At 39.0% G+C, this 24613-nt stretch overlaps 1 protein-coding gene and 1 pseudogene across 2 annotated transcripts in view; one reads left to right on the forward strand and one right to left on the reverse strand.

Annotated features, from left to right (window-relative positions):
- The first annotated feature begins 300 nt into the window (after window positions 1–300).
- The window catches only part of SLAIN2 (SLAIN motif family member 2), a 71834-nt gene continuing 47521 nt past the window's right edge, over window positions 301–24613 (forward strand). Inside the window, exon 1 of one of the 2 annotated variants that reach the window (XM_024993301.2) lies at window positions 301–955. In XM_024993301.2, coding sequence (XP_024849069.1) covers window positions 567–955 — 389 coding nt within the window. In that variant the 5' untranslated portion in view covers window positions 301–566. The remainder of the gene's footprint in view (window positions 956–24613) is intronic. The other variant, NM_001035405.1, reaches the window with a different exon arrangement.
- On the reverse strand, window positions 4827–4928 carry LOC112447198 (uncharacterized; annotated as a pseudogene).

Consider the following 24613-nt stretch of genomic DNA (forward strand, 5'->3'; position numbering starts at 1 on the left):
GGTGGGGCTAAGAGTGTCGACTTGCAATCTTAGTCCCACCCGCCGCCTGGTCCACACTCCTCTCGTGCCCCGCCTGCGCCCGGAATCGCTCGTCTCATCCAGCAGAGCAGTGACCCGCCTCCGCCAACGCTCCGACCACGCCCCTTCCGGCTTAAGACCCGCCCCCACGCGGCCCCGCCCCACCAGCCTCGCCCATGGCCACGCCCCTCCGCGAGATCTGAGCTGGGTTCCTAGCGCCGGTCGGCGGCCGGTCCACCCTCGACGCTCTGAGGTCACCCACTGGGCCGGGCTGAGGGGGGCGGAGGGACGGAGGGAAGATGGCTGCCGAGGCCGGATATTGGCGCCGCCTCCCCCAATCCTGGAGCCGGCGCAGATGAGGCGGCTCGGCTGGGTCCGGCGACGCTTGGGAACCGGAGCAGGAGGGACACAGGCGGTGGGGCCTGGCCCTGCTATATGCCGGCGCCTCGGCTAGAGTGAGCGGCGGCGGCGGCGCCTCTTTCCTCCGGCTCTTTGCCTGTCGCTGTGAGTCCGAACGGGTGGCGGGCGGCAGAGGCAGCGGGGCCGGGATGGAGGACGTTAACTCCGACGTGAACGCGGACCAGGAGGTGCGGAAGCTGCAGGAGCTGGTGAAGATGCTGGAGAAGCAGAACGAGCAGCTGAGGAGCCGCTCCGGGGCCGTGCAGGGCGCCGGCTCCTTCGGGCCCGGCAGCCCGGTTCGGGCCGGAGCGTCCACTCCCTCCTCCGGCACGGCGTCTCCTCGGGGCTTCCCTTTGGGCCTCAGCGCCAAATCGGGCAGCGGGGCCGGGTCGGGCCCGAGGCGGACGAGTAGCGAGGAGCTGCGGGACGCCACCTCCTTGCTGGCGGCGGGCGAGGGCGGCTTGCTGGACGAGGTGGAGCCGCTGCGGCCCGAGGAACTGGAGCGCCTGTCAGGCTGGGAGGAGGAGGAGGAGAGCTGGTGAGCGCGGGGCTCCGGGCCGGGGCTGGGCGGGGACGGGGGTCCCCCGGTAAGACACCTCGCTTTGTGTAGCGGGGTCCGCTCTCTGACTCGTGGTTTTCTTGCTTTGGTAGCGGTAAGGTCAGCGAGAGTTGGGGGTTCGAGGCTTGCGAGAGGAACAGGGTTTGTAGCTAGTTCTCCTCTGGGTTGGGGGACCCTCTGGTCTTTGGGCCTCGTTGGGATCTGGGGACTGGCACAGCCTAGGAAGGGCTGCTCGCCGTGGGAGGAGTCGGAGGTGGGAAACTGCTCTGTAGGAAGGGATCTTGCTTTGTGTGAAATCCTGCTTTAGGATGCTGGCCTGGGTATTTTGGGTGTCGGGGAGGGGTTCTGCTTGATGAGGTGTCACCGGTGCGGGGAGCAGACCAGGGTAATCGAAGTCCGCGCAGTGGTCAGCGTTTTGGACCAGTGGGAGTTGGGTACATTTCTGGCGGCGATGGGGAGACCGTGTGAATCAGCACTCCCCCTTGGGTAGTGGGGTGAAGCTTGCTTTGTGTGAAGAGGGCAGAGGATGGTGCCGCTTTGTGTAAGAGTCAACGGTGGAACAAGAGCCCTGACTCTCATTTTTTAAACAAAAATTAAGTTTGGCGTTTTCCTGAGCTGTGAAGTGACATTTTCCATCTTTTATTTCCATGTCATGCTAGAGGCAGAGAAAAAGAGCCCTGTTTAAAAATGTGAACCGAACTGCATTGTCACAAGCTACTTGATAAAATTGTGACCCACGGCATAATATCACTTCCATATATAGAGAGGACATGAGAGGCAGTTTGCTTCGTGTTTTATGGCAATTGCATAAAAATATCTATGGGAAATTCTTAATTTGTCTTTTTTTTTTTAAGTTTTCATCTTTTAGCTAAAGTATCTCTCTGTTCTTTGTTGAAATTGAAACTTCTAACTTAGTGAAATTGAAATCCTTCATAGACTCTGGTTTTGCAGGGCTGCAACTTTACTGAATGTCCTGATATAGTTGAGAGCTTTGCCTGGATTCAGGCCCTGGCTCTGCTACTCACAGCTGTACGACCTTGGGCAAGTTACTCTGAGCCTCACTTTCTTCCTCTTATTTGATGAAGAAAATAATAGTTCTTTATTCTATAGCGTTGTGAAGATCATGTGAGATAATCCGTGTATCCTTTTAGCAAGGGTCTGGTATATAAGCTCTCTGAGACACTAGCTGCTATTACTGTTAAGCCAAGTTGTTAATATCAAGAGATATTTAGTGAGTGCTTCCAGGATCTTGTGGGAGATTCTTAAATTTGATCCCTGTTCATTAAGGCAGTTACAGTCTTGTTGGGATAGGGTTGCGAAGAGTCAGACCCGACTTGGCGACTGAACAACAAAATAAGAAATAGGTTGGGAAATACATAGTGAATTGCTTAAAAGACTGATAGGGACCAAAAGTACTGAGAGTGCTGAGAAATTGGGAAGAAAATAACAGTCTAAGGTAGTTGGGAAAACTTTGAGGAGAGGTGGAGCCTGAGGACTGAGGGGCATTTTATGCTGTGACAACTGCTAGAGCAGAGTCAGAGATATTTGTAACTCTCGATTAGAAAGGTTTGAAATACAGAGATACTCTTGAATATATGATGTCAAGCCTTTATTTTACTGCCAAGTGATACCAAATATAATTAGAACTCACTGTGGTAGTGACAGTTTTCATATTAGTGTGAAGTCATGTCCTCACAAAGGAATCCTAGGTATGTATACACTTTAAAAGAAGTGAGAATCATCTAAATACCATCACATGCCTCTTCCAACTGATGATGATAATGATGCTCTTAATAATAACAAGGATTAGCTGCACTCATCCCCCATTTTAGATTATATATTCTTAGAACACATTAACTCCACTTGGAGAGGCTGATTAAGTCTTTTGCTGCTTTGGTTAAGTAAAGCAAGTCTTTTAAAATAGTATGCCAGAAGTTTCTTTTGGCCAGTTGGTTCCTGGTTACATGTCTTTATATTATAGATGTCCTACTCTTTTTCTGAAAAGACTTGTGTGAATTAAAAGTTTGAAAATCATGTTTAAAATGTTTTTGGAGTATGTGTATGAAGTATTAAGTTACAAAGGGTGGTGGGTGTTAGTAGCAGTAAGAGGAAGATTTTTAAATCAGTTTTTCTTAGCAAACTAAAAATCTACTTTCTGTAACATACACATTTCTTTCTTTTTCATTTAGGGAAATGTTTTTTTCCCAAAGGTATACCACAAAATGCCACTCCTGAAGGTGTTAGTAGATATTGTATGAAAAAATAATTGTTGGTCTGAGATCAGATATATCTGGGGAAAAGGTTCAACAACAACAAAAAAGTTTTCTTTTATGCTGAACTTTTTTGATATGCTAGTATGTGTTGAATATAGTAGATCTCTAAGTGGTGTGGTTTGTCTCCTAAACTCATTTGAGCTCCCAAGGAATTAGTTTCTGTAGAACACACTTAGTAACCAGTATTGTACTTAGTGGAGACAGAACTGGCAAACCACTCAGGTATTCTTGACTGGAGAATCCCATGGACAGAGGAGCCTGGTGGGCTGCAGTCCATGGGGTTGCAAAGAGTTGGGCATGACTGAGTCACACACACACACACACACACACACACACACACACACACACACACACACACACAAACACTGTACTTTTAGCAGTGACTTTCACTTATTTTTTTTTAGACTCATCTTCATGATAAGTACATTTTATACCATAGTTTAGTACACACATGTATGTGAATAATTGAAACAGTTTCACAAAACTATACTTAGTATGTATATTAAAGTGCTAAGATTTTCTGTTTCTTTAGGGTAAAAATGCTGGTTACAATTCACTAAGCTGATTTGGTGACCCGTTAATGGTAATTATTAGTTTGAAAAATGCTCTTATAGAACAACTCAGAAAAATCTAGAGAAGGAAACGTACATTATTGTGTATCCCAGTGTGTCACGCGATGCCAGGCAACGTATGAACAATTTTACACTTAATTGCATTTAAGTTTTTATCCATTTATGAGGTAGGTATCATTTTCCAGGTAAGGCAACTTAATCACTCTCTAAGCATCAAATAGCAGACAGTAAATGATGGAGTCAGGATTTGAATCCAGGTCTTTATGACATCATAGCTTATATTGTTCCCACTTTATTTTGCTTTCTCCAAGTATAATTCCTTTTCCACCTGAATAGCCCCTTACAGTATTTGAATACTACCATCATAACCCTACTGACTCCTCCCTACCACACACTGAGCACTCTAATCTCCAGAGTAAAACAACCTCAGTTTGTTTCCTTCTTGTTATTTAGCTCCTAAGTCGTGTCCGACTCTTGCAATCCCATGGACTATAGCCCACCAGTCTTCTCTGTCCATGGGATTCTCTAGGCAAAAATACTGGAGTGGGTTGCCATTTCCTTCTGCAGGGGATCTTTCTGACCCAGAGAGCAAAGCTGCTTCTCCTGCCTAGCAGGTGGATTCTTTACTACTGAGCCACCTAGGAAGCCCTTTAATCATTCATAACTTAATGTAATTCTCTGATCTTTCAGCCATGGTCATTTTTAATAAATTGTAGTTGTTCCTTGTCATTAAATGTGTTATCCAGAACTGAACTTGGAATTTTAGATGATATTTGACCAGCGTGTGGTGGATATATTTTACATGAGCTAAATGCTGTTATTTGGAACCAAGTATTTCATTAACAGTTTTGACTTCTGTTACTTATGCCTAATATGAGCCAGTAGTTTCAGTTACACTCTGTATTTTTATACATAGGTTGTTAAACCAAGTCTTCCTAACTCTGGTTTTCTGTAATGATTTTTTTTAGCTTAGGTATTAAGTTTTTGTATTTTGTTAGTCTTGATTTAGGCTTTTTTTTTTAAGTCCTCGGATAGAGGACGTATCAGATATTAAACTGATAAGAACAGATACTACACTTGATCTTAGCCAAAAGGCCGAGAAGCGATCGATTTAGGCATTTAATATTACCTATTTCTTGCAATTTTTGGGGGTCATTTTCATGGCTTCCCTGGTGGCTCAGACGGTAAAGTGTCTGCCTGCAATGTGGGAGATCTGGGTTCCATCCCTGGATGGGGAGGATTCCCTGGAGAAGGAAATGGCAACCCACTCCAGTACCCTTGCCTGGAAAATCCCATGGACAGAGGAGCCTAGTATGCTACAGTCCATGGGGTCTCAAAGAGTCGGACAGGACTGAGCGATTTCACTCACTCACTCACTGATATTTCATAGGAATACTTAATGGGTCTTCATTCAGGTTGTTGATGAAAATATTAAAATTATAGAATAAAGAGCTCTGAAGATGCAGCTCGACTAGACTTCCTCCAGATTAACATCATTAGTCAACATACATTGTGGTTATTCAATAACTGTTAGTACTACTTCTTCTTATCAAGCCTATATGCCGTTTTGCCTGTATGGATATTATGAAAGATTTTGCCAAATGTCTTGCTGTAATTAAGCTATATGGTGCCTACAAAGTTCTTACCTACAGTTAAGTAAACCTATCAAAATAGAAATTGCAGTTATTTGGTTTCACTTGTTCATGATGAATCTTCTGGCTTTTACCTTTTCTAACTTTACATTTTGTTTAACATAATTTTGAATTTTGCAAGGAATCAATCTGTCTGGAATTTCTAGACATTGCTTCCTTTTCGCTTTAGAAATTCTAGTATTTCCTCTTATTCAGGCTTTTGACCCTTCCATAATATTTTGGATCAACAGCAGTAATTTGGTGATACAATTTCAGTTATTTTCCATTATTTAGAAGAGTAGAGCTAACCTTGTTTAAAGCTGCCTTTCAGCTTACTATCACCTTGACTCAATTTGGACTTCAGTTTCCCTCAATGTAGCCTCCCAACAATTCCAAGTTTGTAGTTCAGTACTGTCAGCTGCATACACATTGCTTCTGTGCAGCAGATCCCCAGAACGTCCCATCCTGCATGACTAAAACTTTACACTCACAGAGCAGCAACTCCTTACCCGTACTCCCAACCCCTGGCAGGTACTGTTCTATGTACTTTATTTCTGTGAGTTTAGCTACAGTAGATGCCTATAAGTGGAATCACGAAGAATTTGTCCCTTTGTGACAAGCTTATTTCACTTAGCATAATTTTCTTAAGGTTTATCCATGTTGTAGCATATGATAGGGCTTCCTTCTGTTTTTAAGGCTGAATAATAGTCCATTCTATGTATATAACACACCTTCTTTATCCATTCATCTTTTGGTGGATGCTTGCATTGCTTCCATTTCTTGGCTGTTGTGAAAAATGCTGCTATGAATGTGGGCCTACAAATAATCTGTGCAAGTCCTTGCTTTCACTTCTTGTGGATTCATAACCAGAAGTGGAGTTTTTTGATCAAATGGTAAATCTAAGTTTAATTTTTTGAGGAGCCACTGTATTGTTTTCTACAGCAGCTAAGCCATTCTGCATTCCAACCAGCATTACACAAAGGTTCCAGTTTTTCCACATTCTTACCAATACTTACTCCGATTCATTCTGAGTTTTTAAATTTTTAAATTATTTTTGGCTGTGCTGGGTCTTCATTGCTGCATGTGGGCTTTCTTGAGTTGTGGTGTGTGGGCTGCTCATTGAGGTGATTTCTCTTGTTGCAGACCACGAGCTCTATGGTGTGTAGGCTTCGGTAGTTGCAACCCTTAGGCTCAGTAGTTGCTATTCAACTTAGTTGCCCAACAGCATGTGGGATCTTTGTGGACCAGGGATTGAACCAATGTCCTCTACATTGCAAGGTGAATTCTTAACCGCTGGACCACTAGGGGAGCCTTCATTCTGTTTTTATATGGTTTTTATATGGTGTGAGCTAGGGGTCCGACAATTCATTTTGCATGTGGACATCCAGTTGTCTCTGTACCATTTGTTGAGAAGACTTTTCTGTTCCCATTAAATTGTCACCACATCTTTGTCAAAATTCAGTTGCTTATAAATGTATGGGCTTATTTCTGGACTCTCCATTCTATTCTGTTAATCTATCTTTGACTATCTTTATTCCAGTACTACACAGCCATAATTACTATAGATTTGAAATTGGAAAGTGTGAGTCCTCTGATTTTGTTTATTTCAAGATTGTTTTGGCTCTTCAGAGACTGTTGTATTTCCATATGATTTTTAGGATCAACTTGTAAATCTCAGAAAAAAAAACCCCTGGAATTTTGATAGGGATTATGTTAAATCTGTAGGTAAATTTGGGATTTTAACTATTGAGGTCTTAACAATATTGATTTTTAATTTTTTTCAACTTTAAAAATTTTCAGTGTAGAAGAGTTATATTCCTTTTGTTAATTTTATTTTAGTCATTTTATTTTTTGATGTCACTGTAAATGGAATTGTTTTTCTTAATTTCATTTTTGAACTCTTCATTATTGCTGTATAGAAATACAGTTGATTTCTGTGTATTGATGTCATTGTCTCTTGCAGTCTTACTGAGCTTGTTTATTAGCTGTGATAGTTTTTTGGTGTGAATCCATAGGATATTTTATATATAAAATTATGTCATCTGCTGATAGATAATTTTACTTCTTTTTTCCCAGGCTGGATGCCTTTTATTTCATTTTCCTGCCTAAATGCCCTGAAACTAGAACACCCAGTATCATGTTGGGTACAAGCAGTGAAAGAAGACATCCATCAGTGTGATTTTCATTGTTCTTTTATTTTTAATAATTGCTAACAATTATTTATTGCATTAACACATGATGGATACTATACTAAGCACTTTATATGCAGTAATTCATCTTTTTAATAACCCAGTATGGTCATTCTGTTATTAATCCCCATTTTAAAGGTGAGGCAATTAAAGCTTAGATTAAATAACTTGCTTATAGTCACTCAAATATATGGACAAACTAGGATTGGAACACAGATACTCTGACTGTATTTAAACATTTTCAACCGTTGTGTGTGTGCATGCTTAGTCATGTCCAACTCTTTGCGTCCCCATGGACTGTAGTCTGCCAGGCTCCTCTGTCCATGAAATTTTCTAGGCAAGATTACTGGAGTGGTTTTCCATTTCCTCCTCCAGGGGATCTTCCTGACCCAGGGATCGAACCCACAGCTCTTGTGTTTCCTGCTTGGCAGGCTGATTCTTTACCACTGTGCCCCTGGGAAGCCTTTACCTAATTCTTGTTATTCTTAATAGATTTGTACTGTTATTCACCTTTAGCTCTATATTCCACCTAATTCGTTTGATCATTTATCTTTTAACAACCTGAGCCCTAGGTACATTTTTTATTTATCTGATGACCTCATTTGGTACTCATTATTCTTGTGGCGAAGTGGCCTTTACAGCCCCAGGAGTCAGACTGTAGTCCCACCCTTGTCAACTGCATGACCTTGTCAACCACTTACTCTCTGTGCTTGAGACTGTTCATTGTTTGTAGAGTTAATTATTATACCAGCCATATAGAATTAAATATCTGTAAAGCATTTACAAGTTCTTGGTACAAACTAAAAATATAAGTGTTAGCTTTGTCATCATCATCACCATTTTAATTCAACTCTAGCCTGTCTTTGCAGTGAACTTGAAAAATTTAAACATGTACAAAAGTAGAATGAACAATGAAACAAACCTTTCAGTTCACTTCAGTTCAGTCGCTCAGTTGTGTCCCACTCTTTGTGACCTCATGAACTGCAGCATGCCAGGCCTCCCTGCCCATCACCAACTCCTGGAGTTCACTCAGACTCTCACATCCATCAAGTCAGTGATGGCATCCAGCCATCTCATCCTCTGTCGTCCCCTTCTCCTGCCCCTGATCCCTCCCAGCATCAGAGTCTTTTCCAATGAGTCAACTCTTCGCATGAGGTGGCCAAAGTACTGGAGTTTCAGCTTTAGCATCATTCCTTCCAAAGAACACCCAGGGCTGATCTCCTTTAGAATGGACTGGTTGGATCTCCTTGGCATATTGAAAAGCAAAGGTGTCGTATCATTTAATTACTAAATATTATAGTAGAAGATATGGACTCTTTTTAAACCTAACTACAATACCAGTTTCCTGTCTTTAATATCATCAAATGTGCTCTGAATGTTTTTAGACCATCACTATTACATCTTTTCTTTGTATGGAATTTGTATTAGGTAAATAACATCATTCATATTTTTCTTTGGCCTATTGGCCTATAGTCAGCTCCTGTAATATCATCATTAGTTTTATAATTAGTTAACATTTTTAATTAAATTTAGTTTTAGTGTCTCTCTGCTTTCATTTCTTAGTTGTTCCTTTGCAGGTGGAATCTTCCTGGACCAGGGATTGAACCCGTGTCCTGTGCATTGGCAAGTGGATTCTTATCCACTGTGCCACCAGCGAGGTCCCCTTAAAAGTTTTTGAGATTGGAAATCTAAATTGTTCCTTATATCCTGTTAAATTTGCTTTACTTTAAATCAGTTTTAAGTTTATGAAGGCACTTTCACTCAGACTGCTCGTCAATAAATTTTATTGATAAACTTTCCCCAGCTCAGCGATCGATAGGTATGTAGTTTTTACTTTATTTTTTTTCTCATAGCCCTTCACTTTTGAGAATGGACTTTATTACCTGACGATTTTGTTTTATGTATGCTTTTTGTAGGAAACTGTCGGTAGAATTTGTAATTTAATATGATGAGCCCAGGTTTATAAAGCAATTTAATTTGTATACTTGCCACCACTTATGATTTGGCAATGGCTCACTGATTAAAATCTTAAAGTTTTATCTTCTGGATTCTTCTGTACCAAGGAGATGTTAAAGTAACATGGTTTGTGTGTGTTTTAATTGAATCAGAAGTTATACATCAGATGACCATTTTATTCCCTTCTTAACTCTGGTTTCCCAGTGATTCTAACATGACTTTATATTTTCTTTTTTCTTCAATGAACAAATTCTTAGAGCCTGTATGTGTGAGCAGCCCAATGTTAGAACAGTTCGGGACATAGTAATGCATTTTCTTGCTTTCTTAAAAAATTGAATTTGACCAAGAAAGGCCACGTGATTGGTAAAATACATTATAGTCATTATTGTTTGAGCATGTTCTTTATACCAAGGCATTTTATGCGTGTTAAATCATTTAATCTGTTTTGAATTGTAATTGTATTTATTATCCCCATTTTTTTTTTTCAATTAGGGTAAAATATACAAAACAAAAACTTCACCATTTCAGTCACTTCTAAGTGTATAGTTCAGTGGCATATTAAACATTTATGTTGTTGTGAGGTCATCTCCACTATCCTTCTCTAGAACTTTATCTTTACAAATTGAAATTCTGTATAAACAGTAACTCCCCATTCCCCTATTCACCCTGCCTCCAGCCCCTCACCACCACCACCATTCTACAGTCTGTCTATGAGTTTGACTACTCTAGGTACCACATGGAAGTGGAATCATGTAGAATTTATCTTTTAGTGTCTGGTTTATTTCATTTATTGTTGTGTCTTCAAAGTTTATCTTGATCGTATTGATAAGAAGGTGTCATGTTATCTTGTCATCTTACAAGTAAGGAAATTAAACTTGATGTCACACAGCTAATATAGTTCATTGAAATTTTTACCAAGCCTTAAAACCGTGCCTGGTAAATAACATTTTATCTTGATTTGTTTAACCTGTAGATAGATTGATTTTTTAAGGTTTATTCTGTATAACTCTGGAGATCATCACTAGGACAGTAGGTATACACTGTTGTTGCTCAGTCGTGTCCGACTCTCTGCGAACCCATGGATTGTGGCACGCCAGGCTTCCCTGTCCTTCACCATCTTCCAGAGTTTGCTCAAACTCATGTCTATTGAGTCGGTGATGCCATCCAACTCTCTCATCCCCTGTCATCCCCTTTTCCTCCTGCCTTCAGTCTTTCCCAGCATCAGGGTCTTTTTCAATGAGTTGACTCTTTACACTGGGTGGCCAAGGTATATATTAGAGGTAAGCAAATATTTAATTAATAGAAGGAAAATGTTCTAGTAGAGCTGTTCCTAGACAGTATGAACTGCCTTTAAAAAGTGTTGTGAGTAACTTTTAGCAGTAAGAGTTAATTGTCCTGTGGCAAGGGATGTTAGAAAGAGGTAAAAGTTGAATTTGATTACTTCTAAGTGTTCTTTTAAATTCTGTTTCCGTGATTAAAATATTGTAGTCTTTTGGGAACATAAGATACCTTCAAGACAAAGTGCTAAGCTTAAATGTGGGAGAGATCTTTAAGCATCATGGAGTTTTTATAAATCTGTGGCACATTTCTTTGAATATCCTTAGTAATGGCAAATTCTTTTCCTGTTGAGGGTAGGTTTGAGTTTTGAAAACTGTCTAAAGTCATTATTATGCCTAGTGAATAAAAATGGGTTAGGAAGATATTTGAAGCTCTCAGCAGTGTAAGTCCAGTTCACCTTTTTCCTAGATTTACTTCCTGTTAGGAAATTTCATGAACATTCAGGCCTATTACCTTTTAATGTTTGTTCTGTATAGAGTATCTTCTTTTTCTCTCTGAAATTCTAAATTTCCCACTTGGTTTACTTCCTCTTCAATGTTACCTACTACTACTTATGTTTCTTTTTAGAGCACGTGTAACATCACAACCTCCTCTTTGGTCTGTCTTGTCTAGATTGTGAGTATTTTAAGCAGAGGGAACAGTATCATATTCATCTTTGTGTATCCAAAACAGGCTTTCAGAATCTTGTGAGTTCAGCTATATTAAATTGAATCAATCTGATTGTCAATGATAAATTGAAACTAGGTGAAGCTGGAAATAATGAGACCAAATTTTTTGCATGACTTGCATGACCCCAATACCAGTTAACAGTAAGGAATTGCACATGTAGTCTGCATAATGGCAATATTGAAACTGTACTCTCCCATGAATTAATTAAAATATTGTCAAGATACAGTGTCTTATATCAAAAATCAGTTTCAAAATTATCTCTTTGGTAGGATAAAAGATATACTTTGTTTTATACTTCTTTGTATATTTTATGATTTCTCAGTTTTCTGTTACGAACACAAGTTGCTTTTATAATTAAAAAATCCTAGTGATAAATCCTACTAATTGAAGTCAGTTTCATTAGTCTGTGGTCACATAGAGTAGGGATCATAATACAACGTGATGGATATTTAGGTCACTTCCATGTCTCGGCTGTTGTGAATTGTGCTGCGGTGAACATTGGGGTGCGTGTGTCTTTTCAAATTATGGTTTCTCTGAATATATGCCCATAGTATACCCATAGTGGGATTGCTGAATCATGTGGCAGTTCTGTATACAGTTTTTTTAAGGAATCTCCATACTGTTTTCCATAATGTTGTACCAATTTACATTCCCACCCACAGTGTAGGAAGGTTCCCTTTTCTCCACACCCTCCCCAGCATTTATTGTTGGTAGATCTTTTGATGATGACCATTCTGACTGGTGTGAGGTGATACCTCATAGTAGTTTTGATTCACATACCTCTAATAATTAGTGATATTGAGCATCTTATTGTGTGCTTTTTGACCATCTGTATGTCTTCTTTGGAGAAGTGTCTGTTTAATCTTCTGCTCTTCCCGCTGCCCCCAACTCATTTTTTTGATTGAGTTGTTTGGTTTTTGTTTGTTTGTTTTATTGAGGTACATAAGTTGTTTGTATCTTTAGAGGTTAATCCCTTCTTGGTTACTTCATTTGCAAATATTTTCTCCTTTTCTGTGGGTTGTCTTTTTGTTTATGATCTTCTTTGCTGTGCAAAAGCTTTTAAGTTTAATTAGCTCCCATTCGTTTATTTTTATTTTCATTAGGAGGTGGATCAAAAAGATACTATTGTGGTCAGTAGTCTGTTTTTGTTGGGGGGAGGGATCCAAACAGCTTAATTTTCCAAGGATACCAGATAAAGAATTCTAAAGCTTGGAGTTCACATTGTGAGCCTTCTGGGTCACTGATGTTGCTTGTTCTCCTCAGTCCCATTTTTGGGACTACTTTGCATGCAGATCCCTGTGCCAGACTTCCTGAAGTACCTGGCTGGTGCTGATGCCCAGATAGCCCCAAAAGACTCCTTTTCTCCCAGATCCCTGCCTTCTTGCCTTCTGTTGGGAGCATATCTATATATCAGTAAATTCTTTTAATTTTGACATGATTAAAAAAATACTTTGGATAGTAAATAGCATTAAATAATGTATTAATGTAAATGCATTGAGTTATATTAATAATAATGTACTCTTCTTCATAATGGTCTTCCCAGATGGCTCAGTGGTAAATAATCCTGCCAATGCAGGAGACGTGGATTCGATCCCTGGGTTGGGAAGATCCCCTAGAGAAGAAAATGGCAACCCACTCCAGTATTCTTGCCTGGAAAATCCCACGGATAGAGGAGCCTTGTGTGCTACGTCCATGGGGGTCACAAAAGAGTCAAGTACCATTTAGCAATTAAACAATAAAATAGCAACAAATTCATTATAATAATGACTTGTGCTAGCCAAGGCACTCTGCATGTTGACTCCTGTTATAATAGTTTAGTAACAAAAGTGAACTTGTAAAAACATTTAGGTTTTAAGTCTTTCAGTAATACAAGTTCTTATTTTGCATGTTCTGTTTACTCAAAAATCACATCCTCTGTGATCTTTCATTTGGGAATCTAATGGAGGATGTGGACACCTTTAGGAACAAACTAGATTATTTAAGAGGAAGACACAAAATGCAAAATATACAGTTTGCTTTAATCTTGGAAAAGGTTCAAATTCTGGAGTAAAATTGCAATTTCTTGACAATATTAAAGAACTATAGGGAGGAAAATAAAAAGTGATTATATCTTCTTGAAATCTGAAAAATAATAGATAAGCAAGATAATGCAGTACCGTGAAGTTTATGGAAATACTTAGAAATAGAGAAATAGTGTTTAGTTAAAATTTGGAGGTTTAGAATTCATGAGGATGAATCAAACCATATCCCACTTCTAACAATTTACTAGAAGGAGATTCCTCCCACGCACAACCCTCCACTACTCCATTCAGGAACTTCTGCTCATTTGTCTGTGAGAGAGTCAGAAAGCACCCAACCGTGTGTGGCTGTTAAGGGTTGTTTTGTTTGAAAAGTATGAAGAAGAAGCAAGGAGTGAGCCAGGCTAAGTCCACAAATAACCTGTGAGTCTGATAAACATGAGGAATGGAATTTAATAGATGCTATCAAGTTAGTGAGGAGGTTTTAAGTATATGCATTTCGTGCCTAATTAGTGCTGTATTTTATAATTATAGAGATTATATTGTATGTCTTTATTAATAACTAGTAGATATAGAAGGAGTAAATTAATAGTTTTAGGATGTGACTATCTTTTGAGTGAACCTGCTAATTTCCCCCCTAGGAGGAAGATAATGGGTTTTTCATTGACTTGTCATAGTGAAACTCTTGTTTACCATTGGTTATTTTTCACTCGGGCTGATCTGGAGAGGATTGAAAAAACAAAATCCTCCCAAAAAAGATGAATCCTAGAAACCTGAATCTGGAGGTTTGGAACTTGATGAGTAGGTGCTGTAGGTTTCGATGGTAGTACTGCCTATGACTGAGAGAGCTAACAAGTACTGTGTTGGGTACAATCATTCAGTTTTGTCTTAATTTATCTTTGGATTCCTGTTTAGCACCATGCCTGGCCAGTGGTAGCTATCATATAAACGTTTGTTTAAATGACTGACTGTGGCTTTACACTAAGCCTTCAAGTGCTTGGAGTTTAACTTGGAAACATTATGAGAACAGAATTTGATTCTCTGTAAAACCAGCAGTGAGAGTTCTTAAAAGAAAAATTTATATGGACTTGAATGTGAGGAAGTGAAAAGTGAAAATCACTCAGTTCTGTCCAACTCTTTGTGACCCCATGAACTATATAGTCCAGGGAATTCTCCATGCCAGAATACTGGAGTGGGATCTTCCCAACCCAGGGATCGATGCCAAGTCTCCAGCATTGCAGGCAGATTCTTTACCAGCTTCCAACAATGGGTACAGATAGATCAATGGGTATTTCTTTCTGAATCAAAAAGTACAGGGAAAAGAATGAGTGCCTCATCTGAGTAGGATGAAGCAAAGCCTGTGAAGTTTTTTAGGGAACAAGTAAGAAAGTTGGCTTAAAACTCAACATTCAGAAAACTAAGATCATGGCATCCAGTCCCGTCACTTCATGGCGGATAGATGGGGAAACAATGGAAACAGAGAGAGACTATTTTTGGGGGCTCCAAAAATCACTGCAGATGGTGACTGCAGCTATGAAATTAAAAGATGCTTGCTTCTTGGAAGAAAAGCTGTGACCAACCTAGACAACATATTAAAAAGCAGAGACATTACTTTACCAACAAAGCTCTGTCTAGTCAAAGGTATGGTTTTTCCAGTAGTCATGTATGGATGTGAGAGTTGGACTATAAAGAAAGTTGAGCGCCGAAGAATTGATGCTTTTGAACTGTGATGTTGGAGAAGACTCTTGAGAGTCCCTTGGACTGCAAGGAGATCCAACCAGTCAATCCTGAAGGACATCAGTCCTGAATATTCATTGGAAGGACTGATGCTGAAGCTGAAACTCCAATACTTTGGCCACCTGATACGAAGAACCGACTCATTGGAAAAGACCCTGATGCTGGGAAAGATTGAGGGCAGGAGGAGAAGGGGATGAGGATGAGATAGTTGGATGGCATCACTGACACGATGGACATGAGTTTGAGTAGGCTCCAGGAGTTGGTGATGGACAGGGAAGCCTGGCATGCTGCAGTCCATGGGATCACAAAGAGTCAGACACGACCGAGAGACTGAACTGAACTGAAGAAAGTTGAATCATTGGATTGGAGACCATACTGTGGATGATCTCTGAAATCTAGGAGGAGGTTTTTGAGTGTTGGAATATCCTTAACAAAATGGTATTTTGAAAAGAATAATGTGGCAGTGGTATGTGGGTGGGAACAGGAGATGTAGGTATCTTTGTGTGCTAGAAAACCAAGTCTGATCTTTACCCACCTCTTGGGTCCAGAAACACATAGCAAAACTGGAATCCAAATCAAAGTACTGAGCCGTGATGATGGTCTTTCCATTTCATCCCAACCACTTACAATTGATTGCCAAAAAAAACAGTCATACCAAGCTAAATGATTCAAGATCAGATTTGTTTCATTCCGCTTATAAAATGTTTGTGTGCTTAGTTGCTCAGTCGTGTTCGACTCTTTGCAACCCCATGGACTGTAGCCTGCCAGACTCCTCTGTCCATGGGGATTCTCCAGGCATGAATACTGAAGTGGGTTGCCATGCCCCCCTCCCGAGGATCTTCCCAACCCAGGGATCAAATTCAGGTCTCCTGCATTGCAGGCAGATTCTTTACTGTCTGAACCACCAGGGAAGCCCTATAAAAGTAATATCAAAATGATATTTTTAAGCAGTGTAGATATTTTATATCTACATAGCTTATAAGAAAGTTAATTTACATTGCTTAAAAATAGCATTTTGATCTTACTGTCTTATATGAGAGAATTGATACTTTGGGCCACATACTTCTTTGTTGTGAGGGCTGTCCTGTGTATTCTATGATGTCTAGCAACACCCCTGGCCAGACAGAAATGTCATATGTTGCCAGATGTTTCCTGGTGGCAAAATCACCCCAAGTATTACACTAAAGCATACTTACATTGTCTACTTAATCAGAAATATTTAGTGCTGTATTGCAGGAAGAAGTATCTGATTTAGTAACTTTGCTTCATACACATTTCTAAGTAATAAAATAGTAATATTCTGAACATTAGGAAAAACTACTGTGTGCCAGGCAGTTATCTTTGGGAATAAGAGTGGGCCATAATAGATGACACGAATATTTCTGGCCCTGAGATGCTTGGAGTTGTATATGACAGAGTGTTAAATATATATAACTTTTATGTATATATACAACTGCAGGCTTGAACAGTAGAGGACTAGATTGGGTTTTCTCTCCAGGACATTGTTAAATACTTTCCCCCAAACCCCCTAAAATGTATTTTATGCATTCTAACCATCTCGGTATACAGTACACTTTAATGATAAGGAACCCTCACATACTCATTCCTATCTCTCTGTATCTGTCTTTTCAAAAGAAAAAGAAAAGAGAATGTCTGGACTGGCCTTAATACTAACTTTAGTTCTAAAAGCAGAGTATAATGTATTACTTACTCTTACTGCTCTGTCATGTAACATAAAGATATTAGCACTGTAATTACCTAATGTTTTAGGCTAGCGTATTGTTGCGGTTAAATTCTTATATTTGAATATATGTTTATCTTAATATATGTATTTTGATTTCTTCTATTCCTATTTGATTTGTGTTTTCACAAAGTGGACAAAATATTCTAATTTTACAATAATTCAAAAATCTAATTTTAGAACCTGTAGGAATACTGCAAATAGGAGATTCTCTGAGAAGGCAGTTTGGTGTTTATTGTGTTGATAAATCTCTGTTACCAGTGTTTAGTAAATTCTAACTTGCTGCTTTCACATCTTTTCTCAGATATTTTTGCAGAAACCTTTCCAACACTAAGAAAAATATATATTAATTTTAAAAACCTAAGCTTGGTTGACAAACCATTAAAAGTCAGTATACATTATTATTGGGCTTCCCTGGTGGCTTAGATGGTAAAGAAGCTGCCTGCAATGCAGGAGACATAGGTTCAATCCCTGGGTTGGGAAGATCCCCTGGAGAAGGGCATGGCAACCCACTCCAGTATTCTTGCCTGGAGAATCCCATGGACAGAGGAGCCTGGTGGGCTACAGTCCATGGCGTTGCAAAGAGTTGGACATGACTGAGCAAGTGACACACACACACATACATTATTATTTAGGACTTGAAGAACATATCGTTTGCTAAAAGTTAACTTCTTAGCTGTAAGAACCATGGTTTCTTAAACAGCTGAAGTCTTGTTTAAGGCATTTCACAGATAAAATTAGCTGTTGACAAGCAAAATACTCTTAAGAGAATCAATATGAACCACACACACATTTCATGAAATATATAGATGTGATACATGCTTTTGCTATAATTTGCAGCATCTCATATAGTTTGAGACTTCAGTCTTCCTGATGTTTTTTCTCAAAAAGAAACAACTCATTTTCTGATTGCTACACTCCCAGTTGATCTCATTGTTACTATTGTTTTCCAGCAGTACATGATTATGCCTCAACACTAGATGTTTGCCTTTTTAAAGAAGTAATTTCCAGCCTCAGTTTTGTGGCATCCCAAGGAATATCAAAATTGTTTTTATTTTCTTAAAATTAAAAAACCCACACCATACCAAAATGAGAATCAAGAGACTCATGAAATGAAAATGGAAGCATAGCATGTCACTGTCCAGAAGTTTGAGATTTACTACTTTAAAACTTTTCTTCAGTCTCTTCTACTTGCTCTGCCATTTTTTGATTCAGCATGTTGTGTTTTGCTGACATACTAGCAATTTATATCTGTATTCTACCCTGCAGCTGATGTCATTTGGGGGCTTGTAAACTGTTCTAAGACTTTATTAATGAATTTGCCTTGCAAATAATTACCACTGTTATTTACTAAAATTTAAAAAGACTTACATTTCATGTAAACTGAAGATACTTTTCTTCAATTGCATAATTACAAATAAACTAAAGATACTTTCTTCAGTTGCATTGTGATTTTTTTCCTTGTAATAGTAGGATCAATTACAGCTTTATATTTTGTGGTTCATAGGGCTTAGAAGAAAGCAGGGAACAGCAGAAGGCCATTAGGATGATTATTATATTGACGTCTTTACAAGTATCTTTTGCATTTTTTAAAGTAATGGTATTAGTTGGAAAAATATGATAGTTAAGAGCAATTGTTCTCAAGCAATCGTGATTTTGCCACTTAACAGCTATGTCACCTTGGGCAAGTCGTTTATCTCACTATGCTTCAGTGACCTCATTTATAAAACAGGGATTATAATAGTACCTGTCTCATAAGAGCTGTGCTTTCGGGGTGGCTTGGTGGTAAAGAATTCACCTGCCATTGCAGGATATGTGAATTCAGTCCCTGGGTTGGGAAGATCCCCTGAAGAAGGAAATGGCAACCCACTTCAGTATTCTTGCCTGGGAAATCCCTTGGACAGAGGAGCCTAGCGGGCTACAGTCCATGTGGTTGCAAAAGAGTCAGACATGACTAAGCAACACAATCCTAATAGTTTATTAAATTATATTTAGATGCGGTAGGACAAAAAATCTTGGGCTTCCCACATGGCGCAGTGGTAAAGGATATACCTGCCAATGCAGGAGACACAAGAGATGCAGGTTCGATCCCTGGGTCAGGATGGCCTCCTGGAATAGGAAATGGTAGCCTGCTCCAGTATGTCTTGCCTGGGAAATTCCATGGACAAAGTAGCCTGGCGGGCTACAGTCCATGGGGTCGAAAAGAGTTGGACACGACTGCGCAACTAACACTTTATTCAGGATCAAATACTTAACAGTCTGGAAATGTCATTACTATTGCAGGGAATATATATTGAGCTTTGTGAAGACAGAGGCTCCAATCTTTTGCTTGGAGTATGCCTTACTCAGTAAATAGAGAGGATGATTTTGAGGTATTCAAATCTGATTTTCCTTAGCTTGTAAAAGTTTTCATACCAATCTGCAGAAGTTTTTCAATAATAATTTTAATATAGCTTTTATTTTTACTTTAAGTTAAATCTTAACTTTGTTAGCCTACTTTCAGCTGACTGCAACATGAAAAGTAATTATTGTGGTTATCTTAAATTCAGCAAAGTATCTCCAGTCTCCCCTCTCATCTTTTAATTATGTGTCTGCTATGTGTATGTATAGAAAAGTCAGGAGAAACCTACTGCAAATTATAAATATTAATAACTTCAGAGGACAGAATTGGTAGAGGGGAGATTATTATCACTTCTTTGTTGTTGTTCAGTCATTAAGTCATGTTTGACTGTTTGAGACTCCATGGACTGTAGCAGCACAACAGGCTTCCCTGTCCTTCACCATCTCCCAGAGTTTGCTCAAACTCATGTCCAGTGATTCAGCGAGGCCATCCAACCATTTCATCCTCTGTCGTCCCCTTCTCCTCCTGCCTTCACTGTTTCCCAGCATCAGGGTCTTTCCAGTGAGTCGGCTCTTAGCATCAGGTGGCCAAAGTGTTGGAGCTTCAGCATCAGTCCTTCCAATGACTTTTAATTTCATGGCTGCAGTTACTGTCTGCAGTGATTTTGGAGCCCCCCAAAGTAAGTAGTCTCTCACTGTTTCCATTGTTTCCCCATCTATTTGCTATGAAGTGATGGGACCGAATGCCATGATCTTAGTTTTCTGAATGTTGAAAAATATTTTTTTTTAAGTTTTTGAAAAAAACTTAAGTTTTAAATTTAAGCCAACTTTTTAAGTTTTAAGCCAGTTTTTTCACTCTCCTCTTTCACTTTCATCAAGAGGTTTCTCTTTACTTTCTGCCATAAGGGTGGTATCATCTGCATATCTGAGGTTATTGATATTTCTCCTGGCAGTCTTGATTCCAGCTTGTGCTTTATCCTGCCCAGCATTTCTCATGATGCATATAAGTTAAATAAGCAGAGTAACAATATACAGCCTTGACATACTCCTTTTCCTATTTGGAACCAGTCTGTTGTTCCATGTCCAGTTCTAGCTGTTGCTTCTTGACCTGCATACAGATTTCTCAGGAGGCAGATAAGGAGGTCTGGTATTCCCATATCTTGAAGAATTTTCCACAGTTTGTTGTGATCCACACAGTCAAAGGCTTTGGCATAGTCAGTAAAGCAGACGTAGCTGTTTTTCTGGAACTCTTGCTTTTTTTTGATGATCCAGTGGATGTTGGTAATTTGATCTCTGGTTCCTCTGCCTTTTCTAAATCCATCTGAAACATCTGGAAATTCATGGTTCACGTACTGCTGAAACCTGGCTTAGAGAATTTTGAGCATTACTTTGCTAGCGTGTGAGATGAGTATAACTGTGTGGTAGTTTGAGCATTCTTTGGTATTGCCTTTCTTTGGGATTGGAATGAAAACTGACCTTTTCCAGTCCTGTGGCCACTGCTGAGTTTTCCAGATTTGTTGGCATATTGAGTGCAGCACTTTCATAGCATCATCTTTTAGGATTTGAAATAGCTCAGCTGTAATTCCATCACCTCCACTCTTTTTGTTCATAGTGATGCTTCCAAGCCACTTGACTTTGCATTCCAGGGTGTCTGGCTCTAGGTGAGTGATCACAGCATCATGGTTATCTGGGTCATGAAGATATTTTTTGTATACTGTCCACAATATATATTTCTAAATATATTACTAAAATTCTTGCTTTTCCAAAATAGTTATATTCTTAGTTTTTTTTTAATAATCACAGGTCATATTATACAGGCATGTGTGATTTTTATGGGTCAAAATATGATTTGTAATGATTAGTTTCTTAATATTCATATTGTTAGTATTCATATTCTTACATCTTTATTAGTTCTTTTAGCAATATACATAAATTACATTTAATGGTGTTTAATTCCTTTGTATTGATTACTCTAAGGGAAAATGCAATATCTTAAAAGGCCAATTATTTCTAACAGATTTTTTAATACCTTCACTGAGATAGAATTTGGAATGGCACCCCACTCCAGTACTCTTGCCTGGCAAATTCCATGGACAGAGGAGCCTGGTAGGCTGCAGTCCATGGGGTCGCTAGGAGTCGGACACGACTAAGCGACTTCACTTTCACTTTTCACTTTCATGCATTGGAGAAGGAAATGGCAACCCACTCCAGTGTTCTTGCTTGGAGAATCCCAGGGACGGGGAAGCCTGGTGGGCTGCCGTCTCTGGGGTCGCACAGAGTCAGACACGACTGAAGTGACTTAGCAGCGGCAGCAGCACCTGTTTGTAGTATTGAGTTATTTCCAGCATGTTTACAGAATAGTACAACCATGGCCATAATCTTGGTTTAGAATATTTTCAGTATTCCCAAAAGAATTCTTATCCCCATTAGCAGTCACTACCCATTTCTCTTTCCCCAGCCTCTCTCCTATCCCTAGGCAACCTCTAATCTACTTTCCATCTCATAGATTTGCCTCTTCTAGACATTCCATATGAATGGTATCATCTGGTATGTGGTCTTTTGTGGCTGACTTCTTTAACTTAGTTTAGTATTTCTGAGGTTTATCCATGTTTAATGTTTTTATTGCTAACAGTTTTTTACAGGTCTCTCTTCAACTTATAAATACCAACTCAGAAACTTCAGACAGGACAAAAATGAATAAAGTAAGTTTCTTTTAATTCAGAGAAGGTTAGAGGTGGAATTTTCTTTTTGGTGAGCCATGTCTAAGTAGATCCAAAGATGCTTTGTTAAAACACCTTTCTTCACTATATAGTAAATAGAGGGGCACCTAATATAGTCTTATGAAAGATACTTAAGAAGGTTCCCTTGAACAAGTCATATTTAAGATGAGATTCAGTAGAAAGTAGTAATGGGCTGGCTGAAGTTGGACAAGGAGAAGGTAAGGTAAGCCCAAAGTGGAATTGAGCAAGGGGAACAGCATATACAGATGACCTAGAAGCAAAAGTATTGGGCTTTCAAGACTAGAAATTAGTACCATATGGCTTTTATTTAGATTGGAGTGATGGAGGAGGGTGAGAAATGTAGCTTAAAAAAAAAAAGGTACTACAATGGTTAGATCATTGCTGTGTCTCAAGGGTCATGGGAGCTGTGTTTTGGAAAAGACTGTAAGGCAAAAGGAAACTGGCATAGTGACTTCCCTGGTGGTCGAGTGGTTAGGAATCCGCCTGCCAGTGCAGGGGACACGGGTTTGATACCTGGTCCAGGAGGATCCCAGATGCTGCAGAGCAACTGAGCCCATGAGCCACAACTATTGAAGTCCATGCTCCTAGAACCCGTGCTCCAAAGTAAGAGAAACCACCTCAAAGAGAAGTCCTTGCACCACAACAAAGAGAAACTCCCACTCACTGCAGCTAGAGAATGTGCATGCACAGCAAAAAAGACCCAGTGCAGCCTATAAATACATATTAAAAAACTGGTATCCAAGTTTTAGTAGAGTAATGTTAATGGTCAGATTCATATTTTAGAAAACAGTTCACCTGCAGTATATGGAATGAATTGGAAGGGAGCAAGATTAGAGATTTTGAAATTAAAAAAAGGACTTTTCTTTTTCAGAATCCTTTTGGCCATTCTGTATCTTTACATTTTCATGTAACTTTTAGAATCAGGCTGTCCATTTCTATAAAAATGTCTGATGATATATTTTAGGGATTGTATTAATTCTGTTGATCAGTTTGGAAGAATTGACATGTTAATATTGAGTCTTCAGATCTGTGAACATGGGCATCTCTCCCATTTATTTAAGGCTTCTTTAATTTCTCTCAGCAATGTTTTAATTGTTTTCAGTGTACAACTCTCGCAGTTCATTTGTTAAATTTATTCCTAAGTATTCTTTTTGATTCTATTGTGAATGGAATTATTTATTTCATGTTTGAATTCTTCATCGATACATAGAAGTACAATTTTTTTGTGGAGGGAGAGCTGTTGATTTTATATCCTATTGCTAAATCTAGTTGATTTTGTTTGCTTTCAGTAGATTCTACAAAGGATTTTTTATGTACAGGATCACAGTCTGTGAATAAAGACAGTTTCACTTTTTCTTTGCCATATGGATGCCTTGAATTTCTTTTTCTTGCCATATTGCACTGGCTAGATACTCCAGTACCACACTGGATAGAGATGATAATACCGTACATCCTTAACTGTGTTCCTAGTCTTCAGAGAAGCATTCAGTCTTTCACTGTTAGATCTGTCTTCTGAAAGATTTTGTACAGGATTGGCATTATTTTTCCTTAGTATTGATAAAATTATTAAGTGAAGGCATCGGGCCTGGACTTTTCTTTGGAGGGAGATTCCTCATGACTAATTCAATTTCTTTTTATAATCTCTACAGAGTCTCAATTTTTTCTTGGGTCCCAGTTGATAACTTGTATCTTTCTAGAAATTTATCTGTCATACCTCCTTTGTTGCCATAAAGTTGTTCGTGATATTCCTTACAATTCTTTTAGTATTGGTAGCAGTGCTCACTCTTTCTTTCAGACTTTGGTTTGTAGCAGTGCTCACTCTTTCTTTTTTTTTTGTTGTTTAATTTTATTTTATTTTTAAACTTTACAATATTGTATTGGTTTTGCCAAATATCAAAATGAATCCGCCACAGGTATACATGTGTTCCCCATCCTGAACCCTCCTCCCACCTCCCTCCCAATACCATCCCTCTGGGTCGTCCCAGGGCACCAGCCTCACTCTTTCTTTCAGACTTTGGTAATGCACATGAAGGAAGCCATACACACAAAACATTGAATGATTTCATTTATATGAAATGTCTAGAAAAGGACATGGAGCTGAAAGCACATTAGTTAATGCCTAAGGCTTGAGGTAGAAACAGAAAAGGGGTTTCTTTTTAGGGTAATATAAATTAATTCTAAAGTTACATGGTGATGGTTGGAATAATTAAATACTAAATTTATCAAATTATACAATGGATTTTATGGTACAGAGATTACACGGGTTGATTTTATGGTATGTAAATTATATCTTGAAAAAGTTGTACTTTTTTTGAAAGTTGTAAGGTACTTTTAGCATCTTAAAAATACAGAAACTACTATAAACTAAATGAATAAAGCATCAATAATTCAGAATCTATTAAAACATCATGATCTCCCCTATGCCACATGAA

This window comes from Bos taurus, chromosome 6 (genome assembly GCF_002263795.3).
Source record: "Bos taurus isolate L1 Dominette 01449 registration number 42190680 breed Hereford chromosome 6, ARS-UCD2.0, whole genome shotgun sequence".
NCBI lineage: Eukaryota > Metazoa > Chordata > Mammalia > Artiodactyla > Bovidae > Bos > Bos taurus.